The following is a 14436-nucleotide window of genomic DNA, read 5'->3' as shown; positions in this document are numbered from 1 at the left end:
ACAGCATAAACCTGAAACCTAAGGAGGAAAGAGTGGTGACCCGGCCTTAGCATTAAGGTGTGAGACCCTGGAAGTTGCCTTATGCATCATCCTTCTTGGGATATATGCTTAAATCATCTTAACTCCCTACTTCTGGTATACGAGTTCACAATTTCTGGTAAGCGCATCTATCCTGCTTTTGGTGGTGGATAATCACATTGTGGTGATTTGCACATGCATACACGTGGGTACTATCCACAATCACTGGAATAACACTAAGATTGAATAATCTGACTTTTTTTTCACCATTCATTTGGACTATCGCCATTTGAAATATTCCGATATGCTTGTGATGCTTTCTATAAGAATGCACTAAAAGTTATAGATGTTTTGTAATTTGATTATGCACATTTTTATATGTATAATGACCTGCATAACTGAATCACTTCGTACTAGTGCAACACTTGTACTATATTTTTTTTCTTGATGCTTGCCTCCCTACTTTTCAACTGTAGGGAGACAAACACCTTTGAGGCTAAGACTGCGTTTGCAGATATTAAGATATTCTTAAGAGAATATGGGGTGGATGAATGCAAGTTGGGTCTAACAGCTCACTTCAGACAGCTGATTGGGGTGGGGGGGGGGGTGTACATTGGCTTTTTCCACTTCCTATGCACTGTGAAGACCTCGGTAAATGATCTGTCTTGATGATCACCACTAACACTGCCACCAGGGAAATAAAATCACAGGGATGTTTGCTTTTACATTCAGACGAGGGTTTATGTGTTGTTGTCTATCCTTTATGATCTAGGACCTTTGCGATCTATGGTGGAAGATCTACAGTCAGAAGAGTCTGATGATGACAGCTCATGTGGGGAAGAGGTAACGCCGAAGAATAAAACAGCAGGTCGAGAGTCTCGGTGAGTACGATGCTAGTAAGGAATACAAATAAGGCAGCCTTTATCTCATAGTCTGCTTTTAAAGTAGAACAATAGACATGTTATAACTCCTGCCAATTTTTTTTGCCATCTGTGTCCATTGGGGAGATTTCCCTTCACTTCCTGTTCCATAGCTAAATCAGGAAGTGAGAGGAAATCCCTGCAAATTAAGGGAATCTCTTGGGGCCCCCAGGTCACAAGAACTAGTGTCCCTATTGGAAAATGCCCCCCTCTATTACTTTTTTTGGGGACAATCCAAAATTTGTGATTTTCTTTACTTTTAATGAAAATGGTAAACAGGAAAAATAAAGAGGCTGAATCTCCCTAATTGGGGTACAGACAGCAATAAGAAATGACAAGTGTTCTAATCCCTCTTCACTCTGTCCAAAACTTAAAAAAAAAAAAGACCTTTTAATCATACTTTACTGTTGAGTATGCCACTTAGGCTTGGTTCACATATATCTGGGCATGGTTTCCTTGAGATTTTTCAAAGGAGTCACTGCGATTTTGTTAATCAGTTGAGATTTTTTTTTTTTTTGTGTATGACACTTAAATTTGCACCTTAACCCAGGCCTAAAATTGTACAGGACTCTTTAAAAACAGATTGCGGAAGTCCCAGACATATGTGAACCTGTTCCATAAAATGCTGGTTCGATTCACATGTCATGCGAATCTGATGCAGTTCAAAACGCATCCAATTCGCATATACAGTTAGGTCCATATAGATTTGGACACGGGCACGATTTTCATACTTTTGGCTCAGTATGCCACCGGAATAAAATGAAAATGAAACGATCCAAATGAATTTGAAGTGCAGACTTTCAGCTTTAATTCAAGGGGTTTAACATATCGAGTACAAATTTTAGGAATGGCAACCATTTTTATACATTTTCATGGGCTCAAATGTAATTGGACAAATGAATATAATCATAAATAAAATGTTAATTTTTAATATTTTTGTTGAGAGTCCTTTACTGGCAATGACTGAAACCCATGGGCATTACCAAAGACTGGTTTTCCTCCTTTTTTTGATGCTTTGCCAGGCTGTAACTGCAGCTGTCTTCAGTTGTTCTTTGTGGGTCTTTGTGCCTTTGAGTTTTGTCAAGTGAATTGCATGCTCAATTGGGTTGAGATCAGGTGATTGACTTGGCAATTGCAGAATATTCCACTTCTTTTCCTTCAAAAGCTCCTGGGTTGCTTTTGCAGTATGTTTTGGATCATTGTCTATCTGTACTATGAAGCGCCGTCCAATCAACTTTGCTGCATTTGGCTGAATCTAGGCTGACAGTTCATCTCTAAACACTGCAGAATTTATTAATTAATTTTTTCTGTCTTCTGTCACATCATCAATAAAAACCAATGACTCAGTGCCACTGGAAGCCATGCATGCCCATGCCTCCACCATGTTTACAGATGACATTTTGTTCTTTGGATCATGAGCTGTTCTAAGTCTTTTCCACTCTTTTTTTTTTTTTTTTTTCTTCCCTTCATTCTGGTACAGATCGTTCTTGGTTTCATCATTCCAAAGAATGCTTTCCCAGAATTGGTCTGGCTTTTTTAGATGTTTTTTGTTGGCAAAGTCTAATCTAGCTTTTCTATTATTCAGGCTTATGAATGGTTTGCACTTTGTGGTGAACCCTCTGTATTTGCTCTCGTGAAATTCTCTTGATTGTAGACTTTGCCAATGATACGCCGACCTCCTGGAGACTGTCCTTCACTTGTCTGGATATTGTGAATGGGCTTCTTTTTAGCATAGAGAGGATCCTGCGATCATCCACCACTGTTGTCTTCCATGGTTGTCCAGGCCTTTTTATGTTGCTGAGCTCCCCAGTGCGTTCTTCTTTCCTCAGAATGTACCAAACTGTTGATTTGGCCACTCCTCCTAATGTTGCGGCTATCTCTGATGGATTTGTTTAGTTTTTGAAGCCATACAATGACCTGTTTCACTTGCATAGACAGCTCCTTTGAATGCATGATGTAGGTTCATAGCAATAGATTCCAAATGCAAATACGACATTTAGGCCTGGTTCACACCTATGCGTTTATTAATGAGTTTTCAGTTTTGCAGAAAACACTACAGTCCATTTAACATGGTTTCCTCTGGGTCACGTTCACATCTGAGCATTTTATGGAAAGGGCCAGGGACTTTTCTCTGTTTTTTGGTTCCATAGACTTCAACGGATCAAAAATTTGTATTGAAAAACGCAAAATGCACCTGGAATATGCAAATTTCAACCTGCATAGGTGTGAATCAGACCCTAGAATCAACTCTAGACCTTTTACCTGCCAAATTTATGAAGAAACAACAAAGGAGTAGCCCATACCAGGCCATGAAACAGCCTTTGATTCAATTGTCCAGTTACTTTTGGTCCCTTGAAAAAGGGGGGGGGGGGTGGCTATCCTTAAGAGCTGTAATTCCGAAACCCTTCCCCCGATTTGGATGTAAATACCCTCAAATTAAACCTGAGTGTGTGCACTTTCAGCCAATATCCATGATAGAACTATAGTTTGAATATATTTTGGTAAATACCTGAAATACCTGTGCCTTTGTTCAAATATATATGTACATAACTATATGTGAACCGAGCCTAAAGCGATCGCAGGTTGTTATATATATATATATATATATATATATATATATATATATATATATATATATATATATAATATATTTTTATATTTTTTTTCCCTGCTCTGCTGGCAACTCAAAAACAAACAAAAACAAAGAGAGAAATCGAATATCTATAAGCAAGGGCACAGACCGCAATAAAAGCCTACATAAAAACAAGGCTTCTGATCTGTACTTTAAAGCCCATATCTGGTCGAAGCTTAAAGGCGAAACCTTCGATTACATTTTTCTTATGTAAAAAATCAGATCCCACCCCCCACCTTTTTGCACATTTGGAGTCGGAAGTGGAAAGTACTTTTTTCCAGCAGGTACTTGCTCCCACTGCCTTATTCCTTGCAACCCAACCTCGCTCCTGGCTGCAGCCTCCTGGGATACATGTTACAGATCCCAGGAGGTAACAGAACCAGCATGCTCAGTAGGGGAGCCTAACTGAGAGTCATTAGAAAATCACAACTGGCCCCTGAATCAAAGATGGTGGCATTGGATCTGAAGGACCTGAGAAGTATTTGTGTTGCGGGAAGACAGTGATGGACTCCTTTGGGCTGGCAGGTTTTTTTTTTTTTTGTCAAATTCTTGTCTGACTTTCCTCTTTAATCCCCTCACCAAAGAGAGCTAATGTGTTTACAGTTACCATTTAAAGTGTATTTTCACTTTTGCAGCCACGTTACATGTCTCCATTCGCTTATACAAAAAAAATGTAAAAATTACAGCTTATCTATTTTGTAGTTGACCATCCAGACATTTGAGGTGGATGAGAGACTCCTTGCTGTGTCATCTTATTCTGACATCAGGGAGAACTCCCGGCTGTTACGATTCACTGATCAGGGTCAAAGCCTATTGCCTGTGGTGCTGATGAAGTTCGACAAGGCAGTGGAACAGAAGTCAGTCAGTAGATTGACTTCTGTTCAACCACAATGGCCAAACATGGATCAAAATTCGTCCGGTCCCTGCTGAATCGGATGAAGTTTGATCCATGCATGGCCAGCCTAGAAGTTTAGGAGCTAGGCTTCTCCATTGTATGTTAAAGAGAACTGGACGGTCCCCAGCCCAGCTACTGAGACAGATCATGCTGAACTAGTTTATAAATTATTGTTGTCAGCCATGACATCTTCTCCTAAGAAACATATAAGGTAAGTAATATGTTTCAATTGTATTTTTCGATATGCTGTGTGAGTGGGAAAACATAACAAGTATATAGTTTGTTTTTCTCAAATTATACTGCAGAAGTGGAAAAACACTTTAAAGTGGTTGTAAACCCTGTTACACCACTTGTAGCTACAGGTAAGCCTATAATAAGTCTTACGTGTAGGTACTGTAAATATCTCCTAAACCTGCATGGTTTAGGAGATATTTACCCTGTACGCTTGTGCCGACATCATCAGGGCATACGCACTGAAGAAAGGCTCGCTCGTACCGTTTCTTCAGCAGCGTGCCGTGACCGCCAAACCCGGGAATAACACCAAGAGACGTGTCGCCGGTCACAGCGGTGTACGGGGCCGCTGCAACTGCTTTGATCTGGTTTACAACTTTAAGGTGTTACTAACTATTTTGTTTGTCTGTATGTGCCTTGACAGAATGAGCCTGAGTGACAGCGACAGTGACAGCAGTGATGACTCCTGTATTCCTAGTCGTGGCACCACCCCCATACAGAAGATGCCTCCAACAAATAACAAGGTACAAAAATTATATTTTTATCTATATATTCACTTGCAGTTCACTTGAAAGCTAAAGTTTAGTAACAGAATTATATCTGTAGATAATTATATCTTTCTACACTATGGGACACAACGCACAGTATTCATTCACCATGGGTTATAGGTGTGTACCTTCAGGTGATTGGACACTGGCAAAAATTTTGAGGAAATGCCCCCTGGGTGCCTCCCCTATAACTCTACCTCACTCCATGCATCCTCCGCTTTATGCTGGTGTCCAAAGGTGATGGACCTTTTCTTCACGGAAGAATATCGCCCTTAGCTTTAAAGAGGAAGTCAACTCTTCCACTCTGATGCTTCTTTTCATTTAATCCATTATAATAAGTAATTATCAAACGATAGCCACTGTAATCCAGCCCAAATCGCATATTACTTACTGTTTAAAGAAACTTTAAAAAAACTTGTTTCCAGGGGTAAGGCAGTGCCATCTTAAGTATTGTTTTCTGAGTCCACAGTGGAGTGTATTTCCGCCCTTATATTGAGCACTTTCTGTACTGTTAACCAAGCCTCCTTCTCAATCCAACATTTCTATAGCAACCCTGCTTCCCTGTTCATAGCTGACTTGTTTTATTTCATAGTATTTACTTGGGCTGATTGTCTAATGTTTGCCTGTGTCAGTCTTCTCAGCTTCAGCTGATAAGACTGCAGTAAGGGCCAGGTTTACACTGCATGTGATGTCACATGGTCACATGGGGGTTGTAGGAGGAAGCTCTGAGTGATTATGAAGTCTCCTGGGATATCAGTAGTGTGCCGTAGAAAGTCCTGATAACAGATAGACAAGCACATAGAGAGTGTGCCGTAAATCAGGGGAGATCTGGGCATGCTCAGTGATGACATTCTAAAGGAAAAAAAAAGGATTACTACAATACTAAGCAAGTAAGGAGATATCTATAAGCAGTAGTCATTAGGGTTTTTTTATGCTGATTTACATGGGACAAAGTTGTGGGGGAGAGTTTACAACCACTTTAAGCAGAACTTAGCCCTTAACACCCGTACAATTTCATGGGTCAGATGGTAGATGCACCAACTATAGGCACCCTAACCTGAGGGAGGAGGGGGAGATAGACCTCCTATCATAATTTGGATTAGCAGCAAGGATGGTAAGTGTTATCAAAATGGGGGTTTTAAATTAACCAGACATAGACTGGGTGGAGGGAACCACGCATTAGTCTAAGGCTCACCAGTTACTAAATGTCTTGCAGGACAATTTCATGGGTCAGATGGTAGATGCACCAACTAGAAACAAGGCGTTACTAGACCTACTGATTACCAACAATACAGACCTGATCACATATATGGAAATACAGAGCAATTTAGAAAACAGCGATCACAGGTCAATTAGCTTCGGTATAAATCACACAAATAGGAAACATAAGGGTAATACAAAGACACTGAATTTCAAAAGAGCCAACTTCCCTAAACTATGAACCTTGCTAGAAGATATTGGAATAAAATCTTAGGAACAAAGAACATGGAGGAGAGATGGGTTTGCTTTAAGAGCATATTAAATAAGGGCATTAGCCAGTGCATCCCATTGGGAAATACATTTAAAAGAGCGAACAAAAGTCCTGACTGGATCAACTCCAATGTAAAAATGCATATAAATGCAAAGGAGAAGGCCTTTAAAAAATACAAGGCTGAGGGAAATCACCAGCGTTCAAACTTTACAAAGAATGCACCAAGAAATATAAGGGTGCAATTAGGGTGGCTAAGATAGAACATTAAAGAAAAAGCGCAGAAGAGCAAAAAAAATCCCAATACCATATAAACAGTAAAAGAGGGAGGACAGACCATATTGGCCCCATAAAGAACGAGGAAGGAAATCTGGTTACAAAGGATGGTGAGATGGCGAAGGTATTGAATTTATTCTTCTCCTCAGTCTTCACAAGGGAATTGGGGGGCTTCAGTAAGTGAAACTGCAGTGTTTATCCTCATGACACATCAAAGGAAGCACCCTCGTGGCTAACAGATGACAGAATTAGGAATAGACTTGAAAAACGTAACATTAATATGTCACCGGGACCAGATGGTTTTCACCCAAGGGTCCTTAGGGAACTCATTCAAGTATTTGCCAGACCATTGTTCCTTATATTTGCTGACAGTCTACTGGCTAGAATGGTACCAGCTAATTGGAGAAAAGCCAATGTAGTGCCAAAATACATCCCTGGGAATTACAGACCAGTTAGCCTAACACCAATAGTATGCAAGCTCTTTGAGGGGATGATAAGGGACTATGTACAAGATTTTAGTAATGAAAACTGTATTATTAGCAGTAATCAGCATGGATTGATGAAGAATCATTCTTGCCAAACCAATCTTTTAACCTTCTATGAGAATGTGAGCTGCCAGCTAGATAAAGGAAGGCCTGTAGACGTGGTGTATCTGGATTTTGCAAAAGCATTTGACACAGTTCCCCAATAATGTTTACTGTTAAAAATAAGGTCCGTTGGCACAGACCGTAGTATGAGTACATGGATTGAAAACTGGCTACAAGGGTGAGTTCAGAGGGTAGTGATAAATGGGTACTTAGGATGGTCAGGGGTGGAAAGTAGGATCCCCCACAGTTCTGCCCTGGGACCGATCCTATTTAATTTTTCAATAAACAGCCTGGTGGATGGGGTAACCAGTTTCAATCTCTGTATTTGCAGACGATACTAAGCTAAGCAGGGCAATAACTTCTCGCAGGATGTGGAAACTTTGCAAGTAGATATGAACAAATGAATGGGGTGCACAACTACATGGCAAATGAGGTTTATGTGGAAAAATGCAAAATAATGCATTTGGGTGGCAAAAATATGAATGCAATCTACTCACTGGGGGGTGAACCTCTGGGGGAATCAAGGATGGAAAAGGACCTGGGGGTCCTAGTAGATGATAGGCTCAGCAATGGCATGCAATGCCAAGCTGCTTCTAACAAAGCAAACAGAATATTGGCATTAAAAAGGGGATTAACTCCAGAAATAAAATGATAATTCTCCAACTCTACAAGACTCTGGTCTGGCCGCACCTAGAGTATGCTGTCCAGTTCTGGGCACCAGTCCTCAGGAAGGATGTGCTGGAAATGGAGCGAGTTCAGAAAACGGCAACAAAGCTAATAAAGGGACTGGAGGACATTAGTTAATTAGTTATAAGGAAAGGTTAAGAGCAATGAACTTACTCTCTCTGTAGAAGAGAAGCTTGAGAGGGGAAATTATTTCAATGTACAAATGCCATACTGGGCCACAATAGGGATAAAACTTTTCAACAGAAGGGAGTTTAATAACACACGTGGCCACTTCATTAAAATTAGAAGAAAATAGGTTTAACCTTAAACTGCGTAGAGGGTTCTTTACTGTAAGAGCGACAAGGATGTGGAATTGCCTTCCACAGTCAGTGGTTTCAGTGGGGAGCATCAATCATCACTATGGAACCCAGTGCCTGAAGACCCCTCATTGTATTCAGTGGAAAAAGAGTTTGCAAGGAAGTGGGCTAGTCCTATGGTTGATCTATCGTCTCTAACCCAAACATTTTGCTGTTCCTGTTAAAGATGTTCTTTCAAAGATTTAGCTGATAGAACATCTGAGGCTCTCCTAAAGATGCTCTTTAACATTGCCAGCCCAGTTCTGCAACTAGCTCTCACTGCAATTTCAGTAAGTCAAACTACAGCTTACAGGACTTGGACAGTGAACAACCAACAGGACCATGTAGTTCGGAATCGTGCTGTTATAGAGCAATTACAGCAGTTTCCTTCCACACTGCTTTTCTGTGTGGGTACCTTAGAACCGTGATTAGTGGGCCCTGAGGACAGATTTGATGACCACTGCCTTAGAACATACCATGAGACAAATTTCAAAAATGTCTCTAATCTCCATTCCATACATGGAATCATATGGCTAAAAGTTTGGACAGATAAAGCTGCCTGTAAAAGGCACCTCACCTGTGTGCCTTTCCAAGGAAGATGCACTGATTCTACTCACGCTTGGGAGGCACTTGACCAATTCATCAGACCAGAGGTTGGAAGGTTTGACTTCTACAGTGGAAATCCCCAAATCACCCTCTTCAGGGGCCCCCTTGCTCCTCTGAATGCAGAGCACCTGTCCAATTTAACAGGATTCAGCTTGAAAACCTAAGTGCAGCCCTTCCTTTCAGCACAAGGCTTGGACCACCAAGCATTTCCTCAAACCCCTGTTCATAGTGCAGGGGCACCCATACTGCTAGAATGGGGAGACATCTGTTACATTTTGAATATAAAGGGGTGGGTCCTGCGCAAATCGTGCCACTCAAATAAAATACACAAATTCAAAATAATATAAATATGTGCATACATACAATGCCGTGAAAAAAATATAGTCCAAAAAACAGCACGCATAAAAATATATAAAAAATATATAAAAAATGGAAAAAAGGTTTAATGATAGAACAATAATAAAATGTCCGCTACTCAAGGCTCCCAGAACTCTCACCTTTAAACGAAGTGAATAAGCAAATCAAACAAACTCCAGGATTCTCTTATTTCATTCATAAATAATAAATAATAGCCATCAGGAAATCCAAAGGAGGGATGCAATGATACAATTCCGCCACTAGAGGGCCAGTCCCAGCTTCCAGAATAGGTGAAATGGATCTTCACTTCTATTTCACAGTGTATGGCTCAAAATAAGAGAGAGGAGGGGGAGAGAGAGAAACAGGAGACTTCCATAGTGTAGTAGTTTAAAAAACGGCAGGTAGATTTATTAAAAAGCAGTAAAGACTCTCACATTTTAATTGCAAAAACAAGCACAATCAGGAAGAGGGTATAATGACAACTTCCTCCCGCCTTACTCTACTTCCGGTTCGTCCTCTGGCCAATCCCTACGCGTTACGTCATGTGACTTCTTCATGGGGATCCCCATGAAGAAGTCACATGACGTAACGCGTAGGGATTGGCCAGAGGACGAACCGGAAGTAGAGTAAGGCGGGAGGAAGTTGTCATTATACCCTCTTCCTGATTGTGCTTGTTTTTGCAATTAAAATGTGAGAGTCTTTACTGCTTTTTAATAAATCTACCTGCCGTTTTTTAAACTACTACACTATGGAAGTCTCCTGTTTCTCTCTCTCCCCCTCCTCTCTCTTATTTTGAGCCATACACTGTGAAATAGAAGTGAAGATCCATTTCACCTATTCTGGAAGCTGGGACTGGCCCTCTAGTGGCGGAATTGTATCATTGCATCCCTCCTTTGGATTTCCTGATGGCTATTATTTATTATTTATGAATGAAATAAGAGAATCCTGGAGTTTGTTTGATTTGCTTATTCACTTCGTTTAACCACTTTCAGACCGGACCATTTTGCTGGTAAATGACCAGAGGTCTTTTTACACTTTGGCACTGCGCTGCTTTAACTGGTAATTGCGCGGCCATGCAATGTTGTACCCAAACAAAATTTGCGTCCTTTTCTTCCCACAAATAGAGCTTTCTTTTGATGGTATTTGATTGCCTCTGCGATTTTTATTTTTTGCGATATAAACGTAAAAAGACCGCAAATTTTGAAAAAAAATGATATTTTCTACTTTTTGTTATTAGAAAAATCCAATAAACTCAATTTTAGTCATACATTTAGGCCAAAATGTATTCAGCCACATGTCTTTGGTAAAAAAAAAGTCAATAATTGTATATTTATTGGTTTGCGCAAAAGTTGTCACATCTACAAACTAAGGTACGTTTTCTGGAATTTACGCAGCTTTTAGTTTACGACTGCCTATCTCATTTCTTGAGGTGCTAAAATGGCAGGGCAGTACAAAACCCCCCCAAATGACCCCATTTTGGAAAGTAGACCCCCTAAGGAAATTGATAAGAGGCATGTTGAGCCCATTGAATATTTTATTTTTTTGCCTCAAGCGATTGAATAATGACAAAAAAAAAAATTTTTTTTTTTTTTACACAAAGTTGTCACTAAATGATATATTGCTCACACATGCTATGGGCGTATGTGAAATGACACCCCAAAATAAATTCTGCTGCTTCTCCTGAGTATGGGGATACCACATATGTGGGACTTTTTGGGAGCCTAGCCGCGTACGGGGCCCCGAAAACCAAGCACCGCCTTCAGGCTTTCTAAGGGCGTAAATTTTTGAGTTCACTTCTCACTACCTATTACAGTTTTGAAGGCCATAAAATGCCAAGATGGCACAAAACCCCCACAAATGACCCCATTTTAGAAAGTAGACACCCCAAGCTATTTGCTGAGAGGCATGTTGAGTTCATGGAATATTTTATATTTTGCCACAAGTTGCGGGAAAATTACAAACTTTTTTTTTTTTTTTTTTTTTTTAACAAAGTTGTCACTAAATGATATATTGCTCATGCATGCCATGGGCATATGTGAAATGACACCCCAAAATAAATTCTGCTGCTTCTCCTGAGTATGAGGATACCACATATGTGGGACTTTTTGGGAGCCTAGCCGCGTACGGGGCCCCGAAAACCAAGCACCGCCTTCAGGCTTTCTAAGGGCGTAAATTTTTGAGTTCACTTCTCACTACCTATTACAGTTTTGAAGGCCATAAAATGCCAAGATGGCACAAAACCCCCACAAATGACCCCATTTTAGAAAGTAGACACCCCAAGCTATTTGCTGAGAGGCATGTTGAGTCAATGGAATATTTTATATTTTGCCACAAGTTGCGGGAAAATTACAAACTTTTTTTTTTTTTTTTTTTTTTCACAAAGTTGTCACTAAATGATATATTGCTCACGCATGCCATGGGCATATGTGAAATGACACCCCAAAATAAATTCTGCTGCTTCTCCTGAGTATGGGGATACCACATATGTGGGACTTTTTGGGAGCCTAGCCGCGTACGGGGCCCCGAAAACCAAGCACCGCCTTCAGGCTTTCTAAGGGCGTTACAGTTTTGAAGGCCATAAAATGCCAAGATGGCACAAACCCCCCCCCAAATGACCCCATTTTGGAAAGTAGACACCCCTAAATTTAGGGGTACACTAGTGAGACTAGGTAATAAATGGCGGGTGCCCTGAAACTATAAAAAAATAACTAACCAACCAGCGTCACCTGTAACAGTTATATGGTGATCACTGGTGAAAGGGTTAACTAGGGGGCAATTAGGGGGCTTTATGCGGTAGTATATGGGGGTCCCTGGCGCTATAAAAAGCTGCAGCGAACCTAAATACCTACCTGCCTAACTAGCGTCACCTGTGACACTAATACAGCGATCAGAAAAACGATCGCTTATTAGGCTGGGTTCACACTGGAGCGATGCGGGAACGCCACGAATGCGCGGCGGGTTCCCGCATCGCATGCCTCCCGGCGGCAGTTCACACTGCCCTATGCGAACTGCTGGGAGTGTCAGTGAAATGTTACTGACACCCCCAGGTCAGTTCGCATATCGCAGTGCGATCTGCAAACTCGGATCGCATGGTGTGAACACCCATGCGATCCGGTTCTGCTGCGGGCCAAAAAAAGGGTCCCGTGCGAATTTGCGGCGGGTGCGGCGAATGGCTGAACTCGAATCGCACAGAGATCGGATGTGATTTGCACTGCAGTGCGGTGCGAATCACATCCGTTCTCATAAACCGCTGCAATGTGAACCCAGCCTTAGTGACACTGGCGACGGGGGGTGATCACGGGGTTAAACCTTTATTGGGGGGGTTAGGGGGGTACCTTAGAACTAAAGGGGGCTAACCCTAACTGCCCTAACAGTTATTAGTCACAAATGACACCCGCCGGGTGATCAGGGGGTTAAACCTTTATTAGGTAATAAATGGCGGGTGCCCTGAAACTATAAAAAAATAACTAACCAACCAGCGTCACCTGTAACAGTTATATGGTGATCACTGGTGAAAGGGTTAACTAGGGGGCAATCAGGGGGCTTTATGCGGTAGTATATGGGGGTCCCTGGCGCTATAAAAAGCTGCGGCGAACCTAAATACCTACCTGCCTAACTAGCGTCACCTGTGACACTAATACGGCGATCAGAAAAATGATCGCTTATTAGGCTGGGTTCACACTGGAGCGATGCGGAAACGCCGCGAATCCGCGGCGGGTTCCCGCATCGCATGCCTCCCGGCGGCAGTTCACACTGCCCTATGCGAACTGCTGGGAGTGTCAGTGAAATGTTACTGACACCCCCAGATCAGTTCGCATATCGCAGTGCGATCTGCAAACTCGGATCGCATGGTGTGAACACCCATGCGATCCGATTCTGCTGCGGGCCAAAAAAAGGGTCCCGTGCGAATTTGCGGCGGGTGCGGCGAATGGCTGAACTCGAATCGCACAGAGATCGGATGTGATTTGCACTGCAGTGCGGTGCGAATCACATTCGTTCTCATAAACCGCTGCAATGTGAACCCAGCCTTAGTGACACTGGCGACGGGGGGTGATCACGGGGTTAAACCTTTATTGGGGGGGTTAGGGGGGTACATTAGAACTAAAGGGGGCTAACTCTAACTGCCCTAACAGTTATTACAGTCACAAATGACACCAATGCAAAAAAAAAAAAATGACATTGGTGTCACTGTGACTGGGGGGCAGGGGTAATTGGGGGGTGATCGGGGGGTAAAGGGGGGGTGTGAGTGTGCCTGGCATGTTCTACTGTGTGTGTAGAGTGTTGGTGCAACTTACTGATCCGCTCTCCTCCGTGTCGGAACGAAAAATACCGACACGGAGGAGAGAATACATCACTTCCTCTCCTGTGTTTACATTACAGGAGAGGAAGTGATGTCACCGGGGATTTCTATTCGTCGGGAGCGATCGCGAGGGGGTGGCCATGAATGAATGGCCGTCCCCTCGTCCGGGATCGCTCCCGAACGAATACCGACCGCCGCAGGCACCGGGCGGGGGCCCGATCGGGCCCCCGACCCGCGGGAGGCAAGGGACGTACATGTATGTCCTTATGCCTGCCCGTGCCATTGTACCGACGTACATCGGCGTGCGGCGGTCGGCAACTGGTTAAAGGTGAGAGTTCTGGGAGCCTTGAGTAGCGGACATTTTATTATTGTTCTATCATTAAACCTTTTTTCCATTTTTTATATATTTTTTATATATTTTTATGCGTGCTGTTTTTTGGACTATATTTTTTTCACGGCATTGTATGTATGCACATATTTATATTATTTTGAATTTGTGTATTTTATTTGAGTGGCACGATTTGCGCAGGACCCACCCCTTTATATTCATTATTTGATAGTTTGTGCTCACTATTT

At 42.1% G+C, this 14436-nt stretch overlaps 1 protein-coding gene across 1 annotated transcript in view; it reads left to right on the top strand.

Annotated features, from left to right (window-relative positions):
* Positions 1-14436, top strand: part of LOC143974679 (protein ENL-like) — a 78175-nt gene that overhangs the window by 44057 nt on the left and 19682 nt on the right. The window contains exons 8-9 of the mRNA XM_077476301.1: positions 791-899; positions 5121-5220. Of these exons, the coding sequence (XP_077332427.1) occupies positions 791-899; positions 5121-5220 (209 nt within the window). The remainder of the gene's footprint in view (positions 1-790; positions 900-5120; positions 5221-14436) is intronic.

This window comes from Lithobates pipiens, unplaced genomic scaffold (assembly GCF_037356315.1).
Source record: "Lithobates pipiens isolate NorthernLeopardFrog02 unplaced genomic scaffold, aLitPip1_a1.2 Scaffold_13, whole genome shotgun sequence".
Classification (NCBI taxonomy): Eukaryota; Metazoa; Chordata; class Amphibia; order Anura; family Ranidae; genus Lithobates; species Lithobates pipiens.
The sequence above is the reverse complement of the archived record's forward strand: the minus strand, read 5'-3'. Positions and strand labels throughout refer to the sequence as shown.